At 36.1% G+C, this 26,028-nt stretch overlaps 2 protein-coding genes and 1 pseudogene across 4 annotated transcripts; 2 read left to right on the forward strand and 1 right to left on the reverse strand.

Moving 5' to 3' along the window:
* The first annotated feature begins 225 nt into the window (after positions 1-225).
* On the forward strand, positions 226-2,248 carry LOC142545904 (protein ROH1D-like; annotated as a pseudogene).
* A 473-nt stretch (positions 2,249-2,721) lies between these two features.
* Positions 2,722-5,586, reverse strand: LOC142545905 (G-box-binding factor 4-like). Of its 3 annotated transcripts, none has more exons than XR_012820388.1 (4): positions 4,669-5,586; positions 4,491-4,562; positions 3,465-4,263; positions 2,722-3,139 (listed from the first exon to the last, which is right to left on the reverse strand). XR_012820388.1 is itself a non-coding variant. In XM_075653337.1 (4 exons), the coding sequence occupies exons 1-4, from the start codon at positions 5,350-5,352 to the stop codon at positions 3,059-3,061; spliced, it is 867 nt and encodes a 288-aa protein (XP_075509452.1). In that variant the 5' UTR covers positions 5,353-5,583; the 3' UTR covers positions 2,722-3,058. The 3 variants fall into 3 exon arrangements, 1 of the variants encoding a protein (XP_075509452.1); XR_012820389.1 differs by having other exon boundaries at positions 3,465-4,312; positions 4,669-5,585; XM_075653337.1 differs by having other exon boundaries at positions 3,465-3,494; positions 4,669-5,583.
* A 9,203-nt stretch (positions 5,587-14,789) lies between these two features.
* On the forward strand, positions 14,790-16,484 carry LOC142547815 (UPF0496 protein At1g20180-like). Its single transcript, XM_075656286.1, has 2 exons — positions 14,790-14,883; positions 15,434-16,484. Exons 1-2 carry the CDS (start codon positions 14,790-14,792, stop codon positions 16,480-16,482), a joined length of 1,143 nt encoding a protein of 380 aa, XP_075512401.1. The 3' UTR covers positions 16,483-16,484.
* Positions 16,485-26,028: the final 9,544 nt, after the last annotated feature.

A 26,028-nucleotide genomic window follows, 5' to 3' on the forward strand; every position in this document is an offset into this window, starting at 1 on the left:
GATGCATAGGTCCCATAAAAAAATGTACGTTGCTTATTAGTTCGGGAAATGGAGCCATGGCCATAAAATGCACACTAGAATGCTCGATAGTAAAAAAGTAATGCGTGTGCAGTCCGTGGCTGTGGCGTGTAAATACTAAATAAAACACCCCCCTCCATTTTTGTCTTTGGATTTATTGCCCTTTTAAATCTCCTTTTCATAACTGATTATTTAATTACAACCACCTTTGTTTCCAAATCCCGCGTTAAAAGACAAATTTTAACTCTGTGATTAGACTTTCTGAGCAGAAATTGTACTTTTCGCGTCCAACAAACCTTAATACGCGGTCCTAAATTCCTGATAGCTCCATTAAATGCTTTCTCATTTCCATCATTCTCAGTCGCCACTCCATCGAGATATTTTTTGATGCATGGGTTCTTTTTTTTTTTCCGATTCTGATTACAGAAATTGAGTGGGTTTTTTTTCATACATCAAGTTTGAGTCTTGGGACATTTCATGGCGTAATCGGGGCGGTTTCTGTGGTTAAGAAGGGTTATCGAAATTAAACTGTCTTTTTAAGTTGTTTTCATGCGTTTCTTATGATTTTCATGTATTGTTCGGGGTGTTTTGAATCTGGGTTTGGTTTAAATTTTAGGTTTAATGGAAAAAGAAGAAGAGGATTAGGTTTCTTGAATTACCAACTTTTCAGCCAGTTTGGTTTTGTATCTTGTCGGAATATTCGGGCTTCTCTTATGGTTTATCAAGAATACCCGATTCTGTATATTGTTTCCGATTCAGCTAAGGTTTTTGTCCTCCTTTGCAAGATTTCCCAATTTTAAAATCCGAGCCTATTTTTGACAAAAGTAGAAAAAGGTTCGTTGATTTTTCAAATTCTGTTTCTGTTTAATCCGAGAGATGGTGGGTACATATCTTCAAGAAACCTCTTCATCTTCAAGCTTTGGCTTCTCCATTTGGAGCAGGCGCCGTGATCAGGTCCATTCCGTGGAGTCTACACAAGAGGCCACTGTTCAAGAAACTGAATTGGAGGCCTTTCAAAGAAAAGTATATGAACGGTTTCAAGATTTATCGGATGCAAACTCCAACGATCTTCTCTCGATTCCATGGATTCTGAAGCTTTTAGACTCATTCATCTGTTGCCAAGAGGAATTTAGAATCATTATTTTCAACAAGAAGGGCCATTCAAGCATGCCCCATATGGATAAACTCATTTTAGATTTCTTTGACAGAAGTGTAAAGGCTTTGGATGTTTGTAACGCTATTCGGGATGGGATTGAGCAGATCAGGCAATGGCAGAAACAGTTGCAGATTATTCTATGTGCATTAGATAAGCAGAGGGGTATTGGTGAAGGCCAATTTCGACGTGCAAAGAAGGCTTTAGTTGATTTGGCCATTGGAATGCTGGATGAACAAGAGTCTAACTCGACTCTAGCCTCATAGAAATAGGTCTTTTGGTCGCGGTAACACGCAGAGGGAACAAAGGTCGGTCGGCCATTTCAGGTCATTGTCGTGGAGCGTGTCAAGGACTTGGTCTGCCGCTAGGCAGCTGCAAGCCATTGGCAGCAATTTGGTGGCTCCGAGGGCGAATGAAGTGATATCCACCAATGGACTAAATGTGGCTGTTTTTACAATGAACTGTGTTCTTCTATTTGTGATGTGGGCTCTTGTGGCCTCGATCCCCTGTCAAGATCGTGGCCTTCAAACACATTTTACTGTAGTGAGGCAGTATCTTTGGGCCATCCCGATTCACTCTCTCCACGAGAGAATATTGGAGGAATCAAAGAAACGGGACCGGAGAAATGCTTGTGGATTGTTGAAGGAGATTCATGAGATCGAGAAACGTGCAAGAAACATGAATGAGTTAACTGATTCTGTCACGTTCCCGTTGGGTGAGGAAAAGGAAAATGAAGTGAGGCAAATAGTACAAGATTTAGGAGTTGCGTATGAAGCGATGAAGGAGGGATTGGATCCATTGGAACGCCAGGTTAGGGAAGTGTTCCATAGGATTGTGCGTGGCAGGGTCGAGGGTCTTAACTCAATTGGGCGAGCAAATTCTCATAACTGATACACAAGTCGATGTAATCTGTAGACTTTGTATGATTCTTGGTTTCCTTGGAAAAAAGAAACGATGTTGCCGCGAGCTAACTTACTTAGAATAAGACGTGTTATTCATCTATAACAAGAAATCACTATGTAAAGAAATAATAGAAGCCCAAACTTTCCGATATCATGATGCTATGCTCTTCATCTTTCCTTAGTGAAATTACGGGGCAAGTTTTAGTGAAATTAAGCGGCGAAGTTGTCGTCTATCAATGCTCGACTTTTTGCTTGCTTTTAGTTGATATAATAAGTAGAATACCTACAACTCTTGGTGTGGCATTGGTGCCACCGTTGTTTTTCTGCGAAGCCATGCTCATGATGAAACAAGACCGATCACCATATTTTCCCAGTGAAATATCCTAAATTGATCGATGTAATATCTATTTCTTGTGAATCTCAAGTTTTTTGAAATACCATAAATAATGTATTATGTAGTATCCAATGTTTTTGAAAATCACAGACTTTTGTATCAATATTGTGTCGTATCTGCGTTGCGGGACACAGAATTGGGGCGTTATGTATCTCATGGCAGTGCAGGAGGGCAGAAGTTCGTGTAACCCTAACTGCCACCAAAATGTTGTGGTTTCATTTCAAAGCTAAATGTAACAAAATAAACAAAATGAATGAATACAGACACAAAAAACATGGTATAAATAATACAAGAACAATACATCAAGTCAGTCTCTCAGATCCCCCACTACATATTAGTACAGAGACTAACAGATTTACGTTGTATGTACGTAGATAGTGAGTTTCTTGGTCTCTGCTTATTTTTCATGCACAGATCAAATATATAATCCTATAGCTATTTCACTTTACAGCAAGAACCAATACTGTCTGCTGCTCTTAGAGTTTAACAATTGCCAGAACTATCGAATTGTACTAAAATTGCTAATTTGATAGTGACTTCAGGAAGGCAGCATTCAAGTTCAGGTTTATGTCCAGTGAGGGAAATGGATCGTTACCACGACATGGAGCGAACTCTCCGCAAGACACGTGGTGGTTTTTGCTTCTCTACTACAGGGATCACATTGTCCACGAGCTGAAAGAGAGACAATTATTACAAACTTAAAAATGAGTGCCCGCTGCATGTGAAGCCAAAGTGAGAAACAAAATGTCCATATGCAAATAGCTTAAACCCTTGACCTTAACTTAGATTTTCCTGAGATGGCAGTAAAGCAAGAGCTACAATTTAATGTAGTATTATATCATATTTTAAATCACATGCAACCCATTCTGAAATTACACGTAAATATGAAAGAGTGTGCATCTAGTTAACATCTAGAGTAGATCTCGTGGTTCTCAGTAAAATAAATTATAAGAACGCTATCATATCCAATGAAATATTTACAGAATAAATTTGGTACCTGCTTGAGCCGCTTCTTTGTCAGCTTCTCCTGATACAGGGAAATTCATAGAAACAAAATTTTTGAAGTTAAAGAAGTAAGTGCAAACAATATTGATCTACAATAAATTTTACAAAAAGAAGTAAAAAATAAACGCCACTGACACTAAATATCCCAAGACACATAGAAGAGCCATACTACTGTTAAATAACACAGAGATGAAAGGACGACCACTGACATGATGAAAATATTTCAGCAGTGCAAAAGGTCAAGAGATGCAGAAAATAGTATATTTTACAAGCCTTTTCTAACAAACATATCTTAAATCCAAGTAACAATTAACTAAAAAATAGTGAAAGGATAAACCCCGATTCCCTGAAAGAGCGGTAAATATAAAAGAAAACTAAAAAAGTTGATTATCTCAAAAATATAGATTGGTTAATGAACATTCGTACTCCCAGGAATGTTTTGCTAAGAATCAAGTCCTTGGAGCATATTTTATCCCTAGGAAAGACATTTGATCAGGAAAATCACCAGCTCTTTAAAAAAAATCAACAGAGTACCATAAAGGCCAAGGATGATCTTTTATATAGTAAGTTCATACCAAATAAATGTAGAATGTTTTAAATAAAAAAAATACAAGATGCACCAATCCACCGAGTAAGAGCCAAATATGGTTGATAGTTTCCCCAGAATAATATTGTAGTACACGAGATTGATGGTGTGTCATGGCATCAACACTTCGAATGCCATTTCACTCGCCGATGGTGTAACTTTCTAAAAAGCATATACTCAAAATCCTTAGGATTGAAGGTTGGTCCTAAAACATGGGGATGTGCGGACAAATGAACTTTTTAGCTTTAGTCTTTCTGCGACCAAATAAAAGCTAAGCAAACCATGCTGGACAGTAAACACAGTAAGCAAGCATAAATGCCAGTAAATTAATTTGTTAGCCAAGAATAAAAACAAGACGAGTTAGAGACACAAAAATGTCATTATGATACTCCACGAGCTGGAAATTTATGCAAGAAAAGCTCATTGAGTTACCTTTTCTATAAGTAGCCGCTCATTTTCTTCCTCTAGCTTCACTGCCATTGACTCCAATTCAACTTGATAAGCCTGAATATACGCAAAAATCCAACACCCAAAATATTTAAAAACAGAAAACAAACACAAAAGTCAAACCAATCAAAACGAGCAGCAATCGTAAAGAAGAAACTTCTACCTGCTTCCGCTCCCTTGATCTGGCGGCACTCTCCCTATTCTTAATCATCCTTCTTTGCCTTTGCTGTGCCACCTTATCCAAGGGCTCCAACAAGCTCAGACTCCGTCTCCCTCTTCCACCTCCCAACCCCCCAACATCCAATCCTACCCCTATACCTATTCCCGAAACTCCAGAATTCTTGGAAGCATATATCTCCCCGCCCAACTTCTCCTCTTTAACGTCCGCCGCCGTCTCCTTCTCCTCCTCCTTTGCCGCAGCTTCCAAAAAATCCTCTAAAGTCATCATCTCCTCCTTTGGCTGCTGCCCACTCTTTTTCCCAGCCAAAATCTCTCTCCAAACTTCCTCCGCTGTTTTCCTCACCAACTTCCGTTCCTCTTCTCCATCGCTAATCCGAGACACAGCTCCAACAGCATCCAAAAGAGTGATCTCTGCATTCAACATAGTACCAGTACAACTCTCTGCCTCACCAACAGAACGGCGATGATCTTGATCAGGACTCGGATTCCTTTCCCCGTATGCATTTCTCAAAAACCCATCCAAGGGAACTAAATTATCGTGAGAATTGCTGGTGCAGTCAGTTCTAAGAAAATCTATAGCACCAGAAGTAGAAGAGCACGCGGACAGCTTCCGCTTAAGATCAGATTTTCCAGAAGCCGAAGAAGCCATAAGCTTCGACGACGCCATTTCAATAATCGAACAATTGGATAAATTACAAATTTGAGTTTGATCCCAACACCTTTTCCGAAATCCTAGTAATCTAAAATGCGAGTGGTGTAGTATAGTAGTGGATAAAATTTGTAACGATTGAACCTAGGGTTTTGCGAACATTTGGGGATTATATGCAGTGGAGGATATACAGTTTCTTCAGGTTTTGTAATTCTGACACAGTAAGGGCATGATTGCGTGCTGTGCGCGTGGCTTCATTTCCGTTCCACTAAACTGAAGTCGCACTTAATTACTGCGACTTTGATCGATATTTTTCGAAGCCCAGCCCATCTTATCGGTGAGGTAAGTGGGCTTTGGATTGCGGCTCACAAATCCAATGGATCAGAACAAATTTTTAAAATTTAATTTAAAACGCATAAATATAGGGAACATGTGTTAAAAAAAGGGGAAGTTGGTGAAAAATCCCCAATTAACTCCCTACCCACAAAATTGTGGTACTATGTCATACAAAATATGATACACTTCATGTGGAAATGTGGTACACTTTATGTGGAAATGTGGTACTAAAAAAGTACCCAGGGACTGAACACAAAAAAAATCGACGGCTGGGGACTGAAGGCCAATTTCCCGTTAAAACTGTAATATCAATTTTATATATTTTTTATTTGTAATTTCGATATTTTATATTGTTATATTTCAGTTTTAGTTCGTTATATTTGTTATATGTGCAACTTTAGTCATTTTTCTTCTGCGATATAGATGTGATACCTATTGCACCGCTTACACTGGCTCCGACATAACGTTGATATGTGCGGTAACACATCAACAATTCCAACAAAAAATAACTAAAATTATCAAATTTGATAGTTTAAATGACTAAAATTGAAGTTACCAACATAGATAATCAAAATCGCCAACGCTATTAAAAAAATTTGAACCAATGGAATTTATATTATTTAAATCACATAGGAAATCTTCTTCGTGAAGTGTTTATTTTATAAAATAAAATAAAAATAATCGAGTGCTTATGTATGTAAATTGGCATAAATTTCGAATTATAAAACAGTAGTTTTCTTATAACGTAGTCTCACATATTTTTATTCGACAAACAAGTCAACTATATACATATTTACAATAAAAATAATATATTTTAATGAATGACCCAAATATAATATATGTATTATGAAATTAACCTATGAGATCGTCTCACATGAATTTTTATAAATCCAAATATAGTAAGATAATGCCAATAACAGGCAAATTCATCAAAAGAATTGAAGAGGTAGATTAGTAGATGTAAGAAACTATAAACTATCGATTTGTTTGGTTATATAAAAAATTTCTAACAAAAGGGCATCAATCTTTTATTCCTACTAATAATTCTGATCCACTTTTGATCACCAATAGTTAGTTGTCATTTGTGGATTCGTGGCTCTCTCTTCCTAAGATTAGATCCAACGGTCTTAAGTGATTTGGGGTCACAAGAGTTTATATGATAATGCGTGGATTTCACGGCCCATTGGGGTCGTCGATGAACTCCACTATTCTATCGAATTTCAAATCATTTGATTGCAGTTTGCAAGAATCGAAGTCCATGTTTAGTTTCTTAAAACATTCAATCTCCCTTTTTTTTAACAAATTGATTATTAGTTTTTTATTTAAGGTTATATATATATTGATAAAAATATAATAAAATTAATATATTGTCGTAGGAGACTAGAGGTATTATTTTTGGACGGTCAAAATAAGCCTAATCATCGTTCTGTTGATAATTAACTGAAAAATGTTCAACGTGAAAGTTTTAGATTATGAAAGACAAATATATTAGAAATAAACCGACCACGTGTGAACTTCAGTGGTTGTCTGAGTTTGTGTGATTTTCATTTTTTATTTAGGCAATTCTAGTAGATTTCATTTTTTTATTTTACTTTAATTAATTTGATTATAAATAAAAAATATTACATCTTAAATTTTTATTAGTATATTAAAATTTTAAGATTCATTTATTGAGTTGTAGTTTTATTAATATATAATTATTATAATTAAATATAGACACATAGAGAAAAAATAATTTTATTATATGCTTATAAATATTTTAAAAGTCTAATATATTTAAGTATATAATTTATAAATTGATATTGATTTTTATTAATTGATAATTCTAACTTTTTTATACAAAGAGTAAAAGATTATTTAATAATATATAATTTTTAAATAAATATACATTCATTTTTACAATTTAAATAAATAAAATAACCTTAAAAAATAAAATGTGTATCCTTGTGAATTTAATAATAATAGTTGAACTAAAAAACAACACAAAAACTCTCACGAGTCAATTGTGTGAGTCATGTATGCTATCCAACTCGAAAAATAAAAAAATATTATTTTTATGTCAAAATTATTTTTTTCCATGAAGTATAGATCGGTCGAACTGTCTCACGGATATTGATATGCGAGACAGTCTCACAAGAGACCTACACTAAAAACTATCAATGTTAAGGGTAAAATTGAATTTTTAACTTCATCATATATCAATGGAGCCATTTTAAATGTTCATATACCAATTTGACAATTTATAAATAGTTCATACACAAAAATGATTTTTACTCTATTTAAAAGCATTTGTTTGGAGCAAATTATTTGGATATTTTCATGGATTTTTCCACACTAGATTTGGAAAATTGACGTAGAAACCAACTACCACCTCTCATCTATATACTACCACCTCTCATATATATGTGTGTCGCTATGCGCCCGTGTTTCAAAATAGAAATTAAAGTGAAAAACAGCGGTCAATTTTTTTTTTTTTAAAAAAACAAAATCATAAAATCTCACTATGTATACGAGATATTTGAGTCACCACAATTTCTAATTCATTTTTCTCGTAATTAACTTGAAATGATTACAAATAATTAGTTATAATAAAAATGGCTTAAAAATTTAAAATAAGTATGCACAATTAGTGAATGGAAGATGAGATGTGCATGCATTTGGTTAAGCTCATCACCCCAAAAAGAAGCCTCCACGTTAGGGCAACATTCGGTAGCTTGTAATAAGTGGTCGAGGGTTTCTTGAATGAAGTAATATTATACACATGTCTCGATATTAAGAATTCCACGTGGAAAATAAACGTATAAATATCAAAATGCAGGCAATTATTTACGTGGGTTGATAACCGAAATACGTGGGATTTGTTGGAAGACTTTTCACGTGTATTTGCCAACTTTTCTTAGTGATCAACATCCTTAACATTAACTTACCCAATCATGCATGAATCTCATCATTTTTTGGGGGTTTACTTAGCCCAAAATAGTAAAAGTTTACCCTCTCTTCTTTTGGATATATGTATAGTAAATTATTTCTTTATACTCTCTGCATTTTTCTACAATATAAGAGCACATATATATATAAATGCTATTCTATAATCATGATTTCAACTTAGCTTATTAACTTTTTCTGGTATATATATATATAGACACACACATATATAATTGTGTAGTGGTATGCATGCATGAAAGTAATATCGATAGAGTTAATATTTGCTTAAACTCTTAAATGTATAGTATAAGAATTTAATTGAAGTCATGCATATATTGTGCATGAAGCTGAGACGAGGATAGACATAAACAGCAGCCATTATCCTAGTAAACATCTTCCACAAGATTCTCTCTGATTCTCTCTGTTTCAAACCCATATATAAATAGATGAGATGCAACTTGATTTATCCAAAATAGATGATGACGTGAACTATTACAAACTTTTAGCTGCGCCCATTAAATACTGGCTGATTTTAAAGGTAACTTAGGATATAAATATTATTGTTTCCAGATGATTACTATGGCATGATTACGGTTCTTCTTCGTACTATTTCACTCTTTTCTTCATCGGATTTGAAGCTGCTTCTTCATATCCTGCAACCAAGAATCACACAGGATGTGGGAACGATTAAAAATTCAGTGATCGGGAAGAAAGGTCAGCTTTTCATAGTTATGATAATGATAGATACATGATTTTTGCCGAAACCGACGAGTTTATTGTTACACAAAATGTATGCACAAACAGAGAGGGACACAAAAAACAGCGAGCTAGTATCACGAACTAAACATGAGCACAATGCAAAAGTAAAGCAAACCGAGGCCTGTATGTAATACAGTGTCCTTAAAACAGATTCGTCCCCTCCGGCGTGCTTCGAGGATGAACTTGGACGTCTGTTTCCCAGGATACAATGGAACAACCAGCAGTAAAAGGCGAACTGAAATGTACCTGAACTTTATCACGAGACAGAACGAGAAAAGAGCAGCAGCCGGTGGAAGGAGCAGCAGCCGAGACAACAGAACTAGCAAAGCGTCGAAATAACAGAAAGTAGGAGAGTGTGTTGGTATTTCCTGAAAGACTCGAGGCTGCCTCTATTTATAGGCACTCATATGGACAGTTACGGCTGGCCATCTGAAAGGCCAAAGGCCAGCAGCTGGAGCACCAAAAGTCAGCAGCTGGAGCACCAAAGGTCATTTCAGTTACAACACCAAGGGTCAGCGGAAATACCAAAGGTCTTGGTCCATAATTCCAATTTTCGAAAATAAAAATAGCAAAAGCCAGGTGAACCTTGGTGGGAAATTTTGCCTTGATCGGTCCGACATTCGACGCACCCAGGTCGCGCTCGTACGCTTGCACACAAGTCAAGCCTTTTTCCACTGCAAATCGGGCCCATGATTTGCACCCCCCCTGCGCCTGTGCGCGCGAGAGAGAGCCTCTTGACCAATCATTGTTACACCTCCATAAAGTGTAACACTATATAAACTCACCAATGCTATGTTCATTTTCCAATGTGGGACATTTTCCACTTGCCATCTACCAGGCCTTGTCCAATTTCTCATTCAAATAACAAGCCCAATAAGCCTTTATAAGTCCAACAATCCCCCACATGAATGAAAATTGAAAGATATTCAACGATTTTCGTGATAAAGTTCAACAGTTGAATCTTGCATAGGATAGGTAGGTATTACCCTTTGAACATTCCCTTGTGAAAGCATAATAATTCACTGGTTGACAGTAGACATGATGTCTTTGAACTGTACAGCCGTTTGTGTGAGTTAAGATATATTTCACACAAGACTCTTCCTAATACTATTCAGTTCTCATGATTGTGTTCGGTTTGGCCATGAACACATTCCTGGTTCTGCAAGAGGGTCTAGAATTGAGCCCTGCAATTCTTTCGAAGCGGCCCCACTTCTCTCTCACATAGGTGATTCTATATTGCTTCTCGTCAGAATCATTAAAAGCCGTAAGCTTATCCTCAACATTCACTGTTTCATAGTAGGAATGGACTAGGGATAACCCCCACAGTGATTCTCCAAATTAGTGCGATTAGGTTGTCCCATTGAACCTAGTTCTTGGGATCTCCAGTCAGCGTAGGTTGAGTTTTCCTTCACACCAATTTATTCTATAGGCTTGAGCCCCATTCCCCTTGACATTTTCGCAACTAACTCTCTGTTTAACCCTTTGGTTAGCGGATCCGCTATATTATCCTTTGACTTTACATAGTCAACAGAGATAACTCCAGTTGAGAGTAGTTGTCTAATGGTATTATGTCTACGACGTATATGCCTAGACTTACCATTATACATATTATTTTGTGCCCTACCAATCGCAGATTGGCTGTCACAATGTATGCATATAGCCGGCACAGGTTTTTCCCATCCTGGAACATCTTCTAAAAAATGACGCAGCCATTCAGCCTCTTCACCACACTTGTCAAGGGCTATGAACTCAGATTCCATCGTGGATCTGGCTATTACAGTTTGTTTAGAAGACTTCCACGCAATTGCTGCACCTCCTAAAGTGAATATAAATCCACTTGTAGATTTTGAATCTTTCATATCAGATATCCAATTCGCATCACTGTATCCTTCAATAACAGCAGGATATCTTGTATAGTGCAGCCCATGATCACGAGTGTACCTTAAGTATCTTAGCAATCTGATAATTGCTTTCCAGTGTTCAACTCCTGGATTACTCGTGAATCTACTCAATTTGCTTACTGCATAGGCTATGTCTGGTCTTGTACAACTCATTAAGTACATCAGACTTCCAATGACTCGAGAGTATTCTAATTGAGACATACTTTCACCTCGATTCTTTGATAGATGCTGACTGGTATCTATCGGGGTTCTAGCTAATGCAGAGTCATTGTTATTGAATTTCTCAAGTATTTTGTCAACATAATGTGACTGACTTAGGATTAGCCCTTCTGACGTTCTATGGATTTTAATTCCAAGGATTACATCGGCTAAGCCCAAATCTTTCATGTCAAATCTTGAGTTCAATAACTTCTTGGTGGATTTGATCATCTTATCATTACTTCCAATGATAAGTATGTCATCTACGTAAAGACATAAAATGACATATCCCATTTCAGTGTTCTTTATGTATACACATTTGTCACATTCACTGAATTTAAATCCACTTTCCATCATGGCCTTATCAAATTTTTCGTGCCATTGCTTTGGTGCTTGTTTTAAGCCATACAGAGACTTCACCAATTTACATACCTTATTTTCTTGCCCAGTCGCAGAAAATCCCTCAGGTTGTTCCATGTAAATTTCCTCTTCTAAATCTCCATTTGAAAGGCTGTCTTTACGTCCATTTGGTGTACTTCAAGATTCCGCAATGCGGCAATCGCAAGCATCACACGAATAGAGGTTATTCTCGATACAGGAGAATATGTGTCAAAGTAATCAAGCCCTTCACGTTGATGGTAACCTTTAATTACCAATCTGGCTTTATACTTATCTATGGTTCCATCTGATTTCATTTTCCTTTTGAAAACCCATTTACAGCCTAGTGGTTTGCTTCCCGGAGGAAGATCTACTAATTCCCACGTATGGTTTTGTAAAATGGATTCCATTTCGGAATTGATAGCCTCTTTCCATAGAGGTCCCTCAGATGAACTAATTGCTTCCTTGAAGTTTTGAGGTTCACTTTCCATTATGAATGTGATGAAATCCGGACCAAAGGATTTCTCAGCCCTAGCTCTCTTGCTACGTCTAGGTTCAATGTCTTGATCAAGCTCTTGTTCTTCATCCATTGTTTCATATAATCTTTTGGATGAACTTGGTTCTTTCTTAGATTTGCATGGAAACATGTGTTCAAAAAACGAAGCATTTCTTGATTCCATTATCGTATTCTTGGGAATATCAGGTATTTGAGATTCGTGTACAAGAAAACGATAAGCGCTACTGTTTTGAGCATATCCAATGAAAATGCAATCAACAGTTTTTGGTCCTATCTTTACCTTCTTTGGAGTGGGTACTGCTACTTTGGCAAGACACCCCCACACTCGCAGATATTGAAAGGAAGGACTTCTACCTTTCCATAACTCATATGGACTTTTATCTAACTTCTTTCGGGGTACCTTATTTAAAAGGTAATTAGCTGTTAGAACAGCTTCCCCCCACAAGTTCTGTGGTAAACCAGAACTTAATAACAACGCATTCATCATTTCCTTCAATGTGCGATTCTTTCTCTCTGCAATGCCATTTTGCTGAGGAGAATAAGATGCAGTTATTTCGTGTTTGATACCATGTTGAGCACAAAACTCAGCAAACAGTGATTCATATTCACCTCCACGATCACTTCTTAACACCTTAATTTTCTTGCTAAGTTGATTCTCAACTTCACTCTTATATTGGATAAATTTGTCAATAGCTTCATCCTTACTTTTGAGGAGATACACATAACAAAATTTTGTGCTATCGTCAACAAAAGTAATGAAGTATTTATTTCCACCACGAGTTTGTACACCTTTTAAATCACATACATCACTGTGAATTATATCAAGTGGTTCACTATTTCGTTCAATAGTTCGAAAAGATGATCTTGTTAGTTTTGCCTCAACACAAGTTTCACATTTGTGTTGTTTATCAATTTGGAATGCAGGAATACTTTTCATGTTAATTAGTCTACGAATTGTATCGTAATTAACGTGTCCAAGTCTACCATGCCATGAACAAGAAGACTCAAGCAAATAAGCAAAAGTATTAACTTTATTCATCACGGGCTTAATAGCCATTACATTTAGTTTGAACAAACCATTACAAACATAACCTTTGCCAACAAACATTCCACTTTTAGACAAAACCACCTTATCTGACTCAAACACAATGCGGAAACCATGCTTGTTAAGAAGCGACCCGGACACCAAGTTCTTGCGGATGTTAGGTACATACAACACATTGTTCAAAGTCAGTTCTTTTTCCGATGTCATCTTTAGGACAACTTTTCCTTGACCCTTGATTTCAGAAGTGGCGGAATTTCCCATGAACAGCTTTTCCCCATTCTCAGATTCCTCAAGAGTTGCAAACATCTCCTTATCCGAGCAAACATGGCGAGTGGCACCCGTGTCGATCCACCACTCCCTTGGATTCGAACCCATCAGATTAACCTCTGATATTACAGCACAGAGATTCATATTCGAAACCTCTTGAGATATGTTCTCTACTACATTCGTCTCTCGGTTTCTCTTCGGCTTCTTACAATCAGATGCCTTGTGACCCATGCCATCACAATTATAGCATTTTCCCGAGAACTTCTTCTTTGACACGCCTCCTTTGGGTCCCATGTTCAACTTTCTGTTGGAGGAGGAGAATGGTCTCTTTTTCGAGCTTTGACCATGCTCGACAACATTTGCCTTAGCAGCAACAGGAGAGAACAATCTTCTTTCCGAACTCTTGTTGTCTTCCTCAATACGAAGTCGAACAATGAGCTCTTCAACATTCATCTCCTTTCGTTTGTGCTTCAAGTAATTCTTGAAATCCTTCCAAGCTGGTGGTAGTTTCTCAACAATAGCAGCCACTTGGAATGATTCGCTCAAAGTCATCCCCTCACCGTGAATCTCGTGAAGAATCACTTGTAGTTCTTGAACTTGACTGATAACCGGCTTTGAATCCACCATTTTAAAGTCCAGAAAGCGACCAACAAGAAACTTCTTGGCCCCGGCATCCTCGATTTTGTACTTTCTGTCTAGGGATTCCCACAGCTCTTTAGCCGTTTTCTTTTCGCAAAACACGTTGTAGAGCGAATCTGCCAATCCGTTTAGTACATAGTTTCGGCATAAGAAATCAGAATGATTCCATGCCTCAACCGCACTAACAGATTCAACATCTCCCTCACCCTCGTTGAGTTTAGGAGCATCCTCAGTGAGGAATCTGGCCAAGTTCAGCATCGTCAAATAAAACAGCATCTTCTGCTGCCACCTTTTGAAGTCCACACCAGTAAACTTCTCGGGTTTTTCACCGTGACTTGCTGGAACAGCGACCGCAGCAGCACGTGGGGTACCATGAGGGACAACTTGAGGAGGGACAACATGAACAGTTTCCCTTTGCACGTTAGTTTCAGTAGCCATATCTGAAACAAAACTCGTTATAAGTAATTCTGTTTTAAGATTGTTACACAAAATGTATGCACAAACAGAGAGAGACACAAAAAACAACGAGCTAGTATCACGAACTAAACAGGAGCACAATGCAAAAGTAAAGCAAACCGAGGCCTGTATGTAATACAGTACAGTGTCCTCCTTAAAACAGATTCGTCCCCTCCGGCGTGCTTCGAGGATGAACTTGGACGTCTGTTTCTCAGGATACAACGGAACAACCTGCGCCTGTGTGCGCGAGAGAGAGCCTCTTGACCAATCATTGTTACACCTCCATAAAGTGTAACACTATATAAACTCACCAATGCTATGTTCATTTTCCAATGTGGGACATTTTCCACTTGCCATCTACTAGGCCTTGTCCAATTTCTCATTCAAAGAACAAGCCCAATAAGCCTTTATAAGTCCAACATTTATTTTGTTCGATGTTACAAGTTAAGTGAGTTCAATATCATGGTCGAATAGTTTCTTTTAATCAACCCGATCACCTGTATCTTTTTGTGTCTTTAGTTGATTTGATTTATTCATGTGTCACTCTTCAATTTAGTCTACCCAAATATCTTTCCCTGTCAACACACTTCAAATATAAAGGGAGATTTTATAAGCTATGATGTTTGTTAAATATCTCCTAAACGTCCGATTGACAAAATTTATAATCATTTTTTGCAGACAAGAAGAAAATTAAAGAATCTGGTAAAACCCTCGTTAGTGTTAACGAGGAATATCTTTGTGCGGTAAGAACCAAATCCTACGTTGATTTCTTCTTAAAAGTTCAAGTTTTCGTAAACAATCCATCTTCATCACCGAAAAATATCTTCCATGGCGGTTTCAAAGAAATCCTTCTACCTGGCCAAGAAACAATTACACAAGTTCTTGAATCAGCCTTTGTTTCAACCAAATCATCATGTGACCTTAAATCCCTTCTGTTAAGTTACTTTGATATAAGTGCCGAAGCCTCAAAATTCTGCAGCCAACTTCTCGAATTCTTGAGCGAAATTCAAGCTGATTATAGGTTCATCAATCAAGTTATGGATTCCATTACCCACTACTCCTCCGAGCAGTTGAGCTTCATCGTACCTGAGCTGCATTCTTGTGCTATTCTAAAAAACCCCTTCTCCTATATGAGCAAGCAAGATTTTAATCACATTCGTGAGAAACATTCATCTGTTGTACAACATTTGAAGTCTAAGAGGAAAAGGGTGGCAAGAAAAATCAAACTGATTAAATTTTTTAACAAGGCTTCTGGGGTTTGCGCGACAGTAGCCTGTGGTTTAGTTGCTGCAGCAGCCATGTTTTTAGCAGTACACACTCTCACAGCTTTACTAATGGGGCCTGCACTCTTGAGTTTTCCTATAAAAGGGCTGAAGAAAAAGATCGTAAAGTACTTTCGATTCTTGAAGTATGGATCTTTGACAAGAACTTTGGGGCTGCTTGATGTAGCAGCTAAGGGTGCATATATCTTGAACCGAGATTTCGACACAATGAGTCGACTAGTTGTTCGACTTCAAGATGAGATTGAACACGACAAGACGATGATTCAGTTCTGTTTGGAGAAGAGGGGAGATAGGCTTTCTTTTGAAGTGTTGAAGGAGCTTAAAAAGAGTGAATTAGGGTTCAAGAAACAGGTGGAGGAGCTTGAAGAGCACGTTTACCTCTGCCTTGTTACGATTAATCGGGCTAGAACATTGGTGATCAAGGAAATTTGCCAAGATCATTGAGAAAGTTGATGCAATAGGAATGTATATATATTGAAAAGCCATCAAGAATTAATTCTTTAATTTTTTTCATATATGTAAATATCGTTTATTCTTTAATATTTTCATATATGAATTAATCTAATTGTTTGTTATGTTGATTTTGGATGTGTTGTAATTAGTTAAAATACTTCATTAAATACAGAGATATATCGTGGCCTTGTTCCATACATGTTTCCGAGTTTTAGAGAACACTTTGCAGAAATTAAATGTAGATTTCCTTTTATATTATGGAGAAATTATTATTATATGTAATCATAAATATCAAATAAGTTTATTAGAACAAATGACTTCTCATTTTATCTTTTCATCTTTATTTTCAAACATTGCCCACTTTTATTTTTTTACATTTCTTCATGATCTATAAATTTAATCACTTCTTAAAATAATAATTTATTGCAAACACTTAGTAAATTTAATTATAAAACAAATTCAGCTTAAGTAATAATTATTATCATGTAGATTAGGAAATCCTTTGATTTTTGAATATTTTTAATTCCTTAAAACATGGGATTTCACCCGTAATCGTATTAGGATGTTATCCCTGTTAGAACTAAATTATTAAAATAGATTTTTTGCAATTAGTTTTAGTGTGTAGGCAAAGGTTTGATTTCTAAAATAATCAATAAATCTATCTTGTAATTTGTTTACTGTATGTTGCGAGCAATAATTATCTCTGCTTGAAGAGCGATCGAACCGTGATGTTTGAGCTGTTATGCGGTTTAAAAGATTTGAGTTGCAACATTACCACTAGCTATAGCTTTTGGTAAAGCGGTAAGCGCTCGATCCTACAATTGGTATCAGAGCCAAGATCACGGGTTCGATTTCCATTGATTACAAGAAGTGCAATTATTGGGATGAGGATTGTTGGGAGCAATAATTGTCCCTGTTTGAAGAGCGATCGAACCGTGATGCTTAAGCTGCTGTGCGGTTTAAAAGATTTGAGCTGCATCATTACCACTAGCTATAGCTTTTGGTAAAGCGATAAGCAGTCGGTCCTACGTACACTGTAGAGATGCATCGAAATACAAATAAGAAAATGCCTATGTTCCAAGAACATTTTTTTAAAATCAAAATGAGAAATTCATTACTATTTGTCAATAACATAAAAAATTAACGAAAGCGAAAGTATAATCCTGCCATCACAACTGATCATTGAAGCGGCCACTTTAGCCAAAGAATGAGTCGCATGATTCGTTGATCTACAAACAAAATAAAAACAGAAGATTGTGTTTCCAACGCTAAGACTCTACAATCTTCGAAAATCAAACCAAGACTAGAAACATTACTCGTCGGATTGTTAGAATTTATAAAATAAGTGCATGTGATTCAACCAAAACATTCCAGAAGTTTAGATCCTTAAGCCAACTCAAAGCTTCTCGAATACATAAAACTTCTGCCATTGTCGAAGAATAAGTTCCAAGAAGACAACCATGTACAACAACTTTTACTAACCCGTGATGATCCCGAACAATGCAGCCAAATCCAAGTGGTTTGTTCCAAAGTGCATTTACAATATTCCGCCCTCTCGTCTGAGGAGAGGTAGTACTGTCCCTTCTTAGATATTTTTCTCAAAATCATGTTTTACGTATACATGAAAACTATATGCAGAAATAGATCGAGTATTACCTCCGGCCATTGAAAACTTTGAAATTCTCTGATTTTCTTTCGGTTGAAGCCTTCTCTAAGCACTCCACCCTCTCGATAGATGGTGTATATTTCTTATAAGGTGTGTGTGCTTAGGGACCTCAATCGTTGCTATTTATAGGCATCTCATACCATCAACGAGAAAATTTGGGAGCATGAATTTCAAAAGAAGATTCGTGTACGTAACTTAATTTTCTTGCGCCAATTTCAATTTATACACGCTATGTGTCACGTTTTTCTTACATTCTCCCACTTGACACATATATCTCATTTACCATAGGAGAAAATAAAATACATGAATCATGGCGATAGGTTATCTAAAAGCGATTATTATCTTCCATGTATCACAATGTATTATATCTCTCAAATATCTTAATGAATAAACCCTATGTTTATTCGAGGTCCAACTTTATCGATATTTCTCGAATAACTGAATGTGTGCACAACAAATATGAGAAAATATCACATCATAGTTTCATTAAATTTGTTTTTACAACAAAATTACATAAAGGAACCAAGTCTCATTCTTTCTGTATGATCCTTAAATTTCAATGGTGGCATGCCTTTAGTCAAAGGATCTGCAATCATCAATTCAGTGCTAATGTGCTCGATAAGTAACTTCTTATCTTTAACACGTTCTCTTATGGCTAAATACTTAATGTCGATGTGCTTGCTTCGACTACCACTTTTGTTATTTTTAGCCATAAAAACAGCAGCTGAATTGTCACAATATATTCTTAATGGCCTAGATATAGAATCCATAATTCTAAGCCCTGAAATGAAACTCTTCAACCATACACCATGTGAGGTTGCCTCAAAACAAGCTACGAACTCAGCTTCCATAGTGGAAGCAGTCAATGTCTGCTTTGCACTTCTCCAAGATACACCTCCACCAGCTAGCATGAAAATATATCCTGAAGTGGATTTTCTTGAATCGATGCAGCCAGCGTAGTCTGAATCAGAGTAGCCAATTACTTCCAAATTCTCAGTTCGTCTGAACATAAGCATATAATCTTTGGTCCCTTGAAGGTACCTCATGACTTTCTTTGCAGCTTTCCAGTGATCTAAACCTGGATTACTCTGATATCTTCCCAACATCCCAACAATAAATGCAATGTCAGGTCTAGTGCAAACCTGAGCATACATCAAGCTTCCGACAGCAGAAGCATAAGGAATGTTTTTCATTTGTTCCCGCTCTAGATCATTCTTTGGGCATTGGCTCAAATTGAATTTATCACCTTTCACAACATGAGCTATACTTGGTGAACAATCTTTCATCCGATATCTCTCTAACACTTTGTTTATATAGGTTTCTTGAGACAGACCTAGAATACCTCGAATTCTGTCTCTATGTATCTTAATGCCAATGACATAAGATGCATCACCCATATCCTTCATATCAAAGTTCTTAGAGAGGAATTGTTTCACCTCATATAACAGACCCTTATCATTGGTTGCAAGTAATATATCATCCACATATAGAATAAGGAAACAAATCTTGCTCCCACTGACCTTCTGGTATATACATTGATCCATGGGGTTCTCAACGAATCCAAATGAAGAGATAATATCATGAAATTTCAAATACCATTGACGGGAAGCTTGTTTCAATCCATATATAGATTTCTAAAGCTTACAAACCAATTGCTCACCATTACTAGAGAAGAATCCTTCAGGTTGTTTCATATAAACCTCTTCCTCTAGTTCTCCATTGAGAAAAGCCGTTTTCACATCCATTTGTTGTAAATCTAAGTCAAAATGTGCAACTAATGCTAGAATGATACGAAGAGAATCTTTCTTAGATACAGGAGAAAAAGTCTCCTTGTAGTCGATTCCTTCCTGTTGAGTGAATCCTTTAGCAACAAGTCTTGCTTTATACCTTTCAATGTTGCCTAATGAGTCTTTTTTTGTTTTGAAGACCCATTTACATCCAATGGCTTTTACACCATCAGGCAACTGAACAAGATCCCAGACTCCATTAACTGCCATAGAATTCATCTCTTCTTTCATAGCATTAAACCATAGTTTTGACTCATTACAACTCATGGCTTGTGAAAACGTTTCAGGATCATTTTCGGCTCCAATGTTAAAGTCTGATTCTTGTAAATACACAATATAATCACTAGATATTGCTGATCTTCTTATTCTAGTATATCTTCTAAGGTTGTTTGGTTGATCAACAATTTCTTGTTGTTCTTCATTAACAACTTGATCTACTGGATTTTCATCAGCGATTTGTGGAACTTCAGGTAATCGGTTGCCTAACACCCATTTGATCTTGAAGGGGTGTGAATAACGACCAATCTGTCATTTGAATAAGAGGGTTGTTCATTAATGTGATCATTTTCAAAAACCTATGTCATGATCACTCCCACTAATCAAGTCATTTTCAAGAAAATTTGCATTTCGTGATTCCACAATTCTAGTGCTGTGAGATGGACAATAGAATCTGTACCCTTTGGATTTTTCAGCATACCCAATGAAATATCCACTTATAGTTCTTGGGTCCAGTTTCTTTTCATGTGGGTTGTAAACTCTTATTTCTGAAGGACAACCCCAAACGCGTATATGTTGCAAACTCGCCTTCCAACCTTTAAATAATTCAAATGGCGTCTTTGGAACAGCCTTAGTTGGAACTCGGTTTAATATATACACAGCTGTCTTAAGAGCTTCAGTCCACAAGGATTTAGGAAGTTTAGAGCTACTAAACATGCTCCTCACCATGTCCAATAATGTTCGGTTTCTCCTCTCAGCTACGCCATTCTGGTCAGGAGAACCAGGCATAGTATATTGGGCAACAATCCCATGTTCCTGGAGAAACTTCGCAAACGGACCAGGTGCTTGTCCATTCTCAGTGTATCTACCATAATATTCTCCACCTCTATCAGTTCTCACAATCTTAATATGTTATCCACATTACTTTTTCACTTCAGCCTTAAAAACCTTAAAGGCTTCTAGTGCTTCGTTTTTGTTATGAAGCATGTAGATATACATGTATCGTGAGTAATCATCAATGAAAGAGATGAAGTATTTCGGACTTTGCATGTCCATATCTGGACAACAAATATCTGAATGTATGATTTCTAATATTTCTGTACTCCTCTTGACACCCTTTTTAGACTTATTGGTCTGCTTTCCCTTAATGCAGTCCACACAAATCTCAAAATCAGTAAAATCTAAAGTACTAAGTACTCCATCATTCACTAATCTTTTAATCCTCTCTATGAAGATATGTCTCAATCTCCTGTGTCACAATATAGAGGAATATTCATTTATAACACATCTTTTAATACCTCCTTGAACATGCATAGTGGTGTTATTATTTTGTAAAGAAATAGAGAAAAGACCATCAACCATTGTACCATTTCCAATAAGATTTGATTTATAAAAAAAATTTATTGATTTATCCAAAAACTGAAAGGAATAACCAAAATGTACAAGTTTTGATACTGAAATTAAATTCCTAGAAAAACTAGGAATATAAAAAGTCTTTTCCAATTTTAAAATATAACCACTATTCAACACTAGGCAGCAAGTCCCAATAGCCTCCACATGCGAAGACATCTTGTTTCCTGAATAGATGCTCCGCTCATTTTCTATTGGCTTCCTTAGGTTTTGCATACCCTGCAAGGTATTTGTAACATGGATTGTAGAACCAGAATCAATCCACCATGTGTTATAAATTATATCAACCATATTAGATTCATAACAGACAAATGAAGTAGGAATACCTTTCTTTTCAAGCGAGTCCTTAAATTTATTGCAATCCTTCTTAATGTGTCTCGTCTTTTTACAGAAGAAACACTTGGATTCTTTCTTAATGTCAGGTTGGGGTGGAATTATTCCTTTCCCTTTTCCTTTGATTTTGGCTTGCTTCTTATACTTTTCTTGTGTAGTCATAAATACATTATCACTCGTTTTCATCAACAACCTTCCTTCCTCTTGAACACACATGGTCATTAATTCATTAATCGACAATTTATCCTTATGTGTATTGTAGGAAATTTTGAAAGGTCCATATTGCTGTGGAAGAGTGCATAAAATGTAGTGCACAAGAAAAGCCTCAAACATTTCCACTTCAAGTGTCTTGAGCCGAGCCGCTATGTCCCGCATTTTCATGATGTGCTCTCGCACACCTCTCACACTGGTGAGCGTTAATGAAGAGAATTCCATAATTAGGGTACTGGCAAGTGCCTTATCTGAAGACTGAAACTGTTCATCAATAGCCTTTAGTAATTCTTTGACATTATTATGCTGATCGACAGAACCACGCATACCAGCAGAGATTTTGGTCTTTATGAACATTACACAGAGTCGATTAGATCGCTCCCATTTTTCATAAAGATCAACATCATCCGGAATGTTGTTTTCAGTAATAGCAGATGGTTCGTCTTTCCGTATAGTATAATCAATATCCATCCACCCCAATTGAAGAAGAATTCTTTTTTTCAAAATTTTATAATTATCGCCTTTTAGATCGGGAATGTCACATTTCATATCAGAAAAACTCGCAGGTTGCACAACTGCACAAAATATAATATGCTTAAAATTTTGAGACAATATCATGTTTTACCAATGTAATTCATGTTTTAAAAATCTAATGACATAAAATTTGCATGTGGGCTAAAATTTTAATTCAATAAGATTTTTTTTCTATAACTTTATGATAAAACTATCAAAATGAATTTTCCTTAACTCCTGTGGATAAATTAAAAAATATATATTTTGATATTTTAACCTAATTAGTTATATAAATATAATAAAAATCCATATGGGGTAAAATTTATTATGTCTATATAATTAATTACAATTGATGTTCATTATGTGATCCAAATCCACTTAATGCATAATTTTTCATAATTAAGGATGTTGTGGCTATTCCTTAATTATTTAAAATTATACGGTTCACCGGACAAAATTTTGGCTTTACTTAATGCTTTATATAATAATTATTTCGCAATCAACACTTTCCAAGAGTGCTCTCAGGAAAGATAGGTAGGGCTAAGGCCCTTTAAATACCTAACTCCTAGACAGAGCAACATTCCTCAGGGAGACCAGTGGCTAGTCAAGGCAATTTAAACCGATCTATGAAGAACTCCCTCGGATCATGTTTTCTTACGTCACCTTATAATTATTATTCAACTTAATTATTCACATTTATGTGAATCTTTATTAGCCAAAATTTTTCATTAAATAACTTTATATTCACATTTTTGCTTAATATGAACAAATATGTTTCCCATCAGTTTTTCTCTTTTATCAGAGTAGTGATAAAGTGAGGATTATTTGTTCATTTGTGAATATCTGAAATATTTTATAATATTATATTCACATCTTACTTGATATGTTAATTTCAAATTATAAACAACTTAATATAATTTAATATGAACACAATGTGAATATTGTTTTTCCAAAATATTTTTCAATATAATTTGCATTTAAAAAAAAACTTCAAAATAAATGCAAGTATAATATTAAATTTGCATGTACATATCAAACTTTATCCATAATATTTGACATTATATCTAACAAGCAAAAAATAATTTCTAAACTTGTATTGAAAATTGTACTGAATTTGGAAATATTAAAATTTATTTCCAAATCAATTTATTTAATAATAATAAAATAATAATAATACTTTATTATTATTATTATTATTATTTTAAATAATTATAGACGAAATAATGCATTCTCATCAATGCTCTGCAGCCACTTCACGTGATTGTGTAAAATTGCTTTATTCACATGGGCCATGATCATTTCATTGGATATTAAATTCACTTATCACAATTCAGAACGAATGAATTCTCGTCTTCTTCAAGCTTTCTGAACATTTAGTTCGAAACTTTTACTCTCATTTCATAAAAATTTCAGGAAGCAAATTTTTGAAAATTTGAGATTTCGAAGAAGAATTCAATGTTTAACCGAGAACAAAAATTCTCAAGTAAGTTTCTTAATGTTATTTTATTCAATTTCAACTTCAAGTTTCAAAATTTTTACGTAAAACTTCCAAAAAATTTCTTAAAGTTTTGATCTGAAAAAAAAAATATTTTCAAGGCAGAGGTATCACGCTGGCTCTGATACCAAATGTTAGATATTTTTCTCAAAATCATGTTTTGCGTATACATGAAAACTATATGGGGAAATAGATCGAGTATTACCTCCGGCCATTGAAAACTTTGAAATTCTCTGATTTCCTTTCGGTTGAAGCCTTCTAAGCACTCCACCCTCTCGATAGATGATGTATATTTCTTATGAGGTGTGTGTGCTTAGGGACCTCAATCGTTGTTATTTATAGGCATCTCATACCATCAACGAGAAAATTTGGGAGCATGAATTTCAAAAGAAGATTCGTGTACGTAACTTAATTTTCTTGCGCCAATTTCAATTTATACACGCTATGTGTCACGTTTTTCTTACATCCCTCTTGTTTGCCGACATCCACTGAATACGCATTTCCAACTTCAATTTAAAAGTTTAAACTGCTGATTTATACTTCTCATTCCAAACTACATAATTTCTATAAGCCAAATACTCCACAATATTACTGCCACCAATTTTAAATCCACACCAGTACAATATAAAACCAATGATTCGGCCATCAATCTCGAAAAGAACAAGATGATTCCAAGAATCTACCCAGAGAAGTAAGACTCCAAACGCTACGAGCAAATGGGCAAGAGACCAAGGCATGAAACTCATCCTCAGGTTCATGACAACATACAGGGCACCACACAGAAACATCCACCCGACCACGTTGTAGTGCCAATATAGTTGAGAGAAAAGATGAAAGAGTCCGCCACAGAAAATTTCTTACTTTAGTAGGGACCTTCAGATTCCAAATCAACAACCAGTTTACCCCTATAACAAGAAGAAAACAACAATTTGTACCCACTTTTCACAGTATATAGACCCTTCCGATCATCTCCCCATATCTAGTAATCATCACAACCTTTCCTACTCTGGGTAATAGAACAAATTAATCTCCTCTTTCATAAAAAAGATCATTAAGAATATCCATATTCAAACTTCCATCCTCCGTCGAACACATAGAGTTTACTGTTGCCTTCTGCAGCACTTCAGGGCAAGGGACTCAATATAAGGATTTTCCGAATCTGGTGGCCAAGGTTGTCTACAAATCTTTGAGTTCTCTCCAGTACCCATACGTTTTCTGGGCTTTCTCCTTATCAACTCATGTGTCGACATTATGCTGCGCCATACATAACTCGGTTTAGCTCCAACTTTAGCTTCAAAGAATGTCGTCCTAGGATAATATCGGGCTTTGATAACCTGTGAAATTAAAGGGTTTGGCTGTGTCACTAGTTTCCAGCTTTGTTTGGCCAACAAACCCAAATTAACCTCGTGAATTTACGGAAGCCCAAACCCCCTTTTTCCTTATGCAGTGTAAGTTTATCCCAGCTATGCCAATGTAAACCACCTCTGTTGTGACTCGATTTCTCCCACCAGAAAGAGTTCATACGCTCCAAATCCTTACACAACAACATAGGCAAAAGAAACACACCCATAACATACTACGACAATGCTTGAACCACTGCTTTAAGTAATATTTCTTTTACCGCACAAGATAATTGTTTATACCTCCATCCATGCAGACGGCGCCATGCATTTTCTTTTATGAAAGCAAAATTCTTCAAACCAGAGGGCACATTTGAGCTAGAAGAAATAGAAGACTTCGAGAAATTTACCATCTGTCCGAAAGCCATTTGATACACTCTTAGACATGTTTTGATATGACCGCTTTTATTCTTCGTGAATTGAAAAAATAGAAAGCTTTCATCCGCGAAAAAGAGATGGAAGATAGATGGAGCATTACGAGCCACTTTAACCCCATGAATATTACCT

This window comes from Primulina tabacum, chromosome 5 (genome assembly GCF_025594145.1).
Source record: "Primulina tabacum isolate GXHZ01 chromosome 5, ASM2559414v2, whole genome shotgun sequence".
NCBI classification, from domain to species: Eukaryota; Viridiplantae; Streptophyta; class Magnoliopsida; order Lamiales; family Gesneriaceae; genus Primulina; species Primulina tabacum.

What these genes read in the sequence shown, in the direction of transcription:
- LOC142545905 (XM_075653337.1), bottom strand. Translation starts at nt 5,352, where the DNA reads ATGGCGTCGTCGAAGCTTATGGCTTCTTCGGCTTCTGGAAAATCTGAT. An exon ending in GATCAAGGGAGCGGAAGCAG is followed by an intron (nt 4,563 to 4,668) that starts GTAGAAGTTTCT and finishes GCGTATATTCAG; the next exon opens with GCTTATCAAGTTGAATTGGA. An exon ending in CAAAGAAGCGGCTCAAGCAG is followed by an intron (nt 3,140 to 3,464) that starts GTACCAAATTTA and finishes TCTCTCTTTCAG; the next exon opens with CTCGTGGACAATGTGATCCC.
- LOC142547815 (XM_075656286.1), top strand. Translation starts at nt 14,790, where the DNA reads ATGTATGCACAAACAGAGAGAGACACAAAAAACAACGAGCTAGTATCA. An exon ending in AGTAAAGCAAACCGAGGCCT is followed by an intron (nt 14,884 to 15,433) that starts GTATGTAATACA and finishes CATTTTTTGCAG; the next exon opens with ACAAGAAGAAAATTAAAGAA.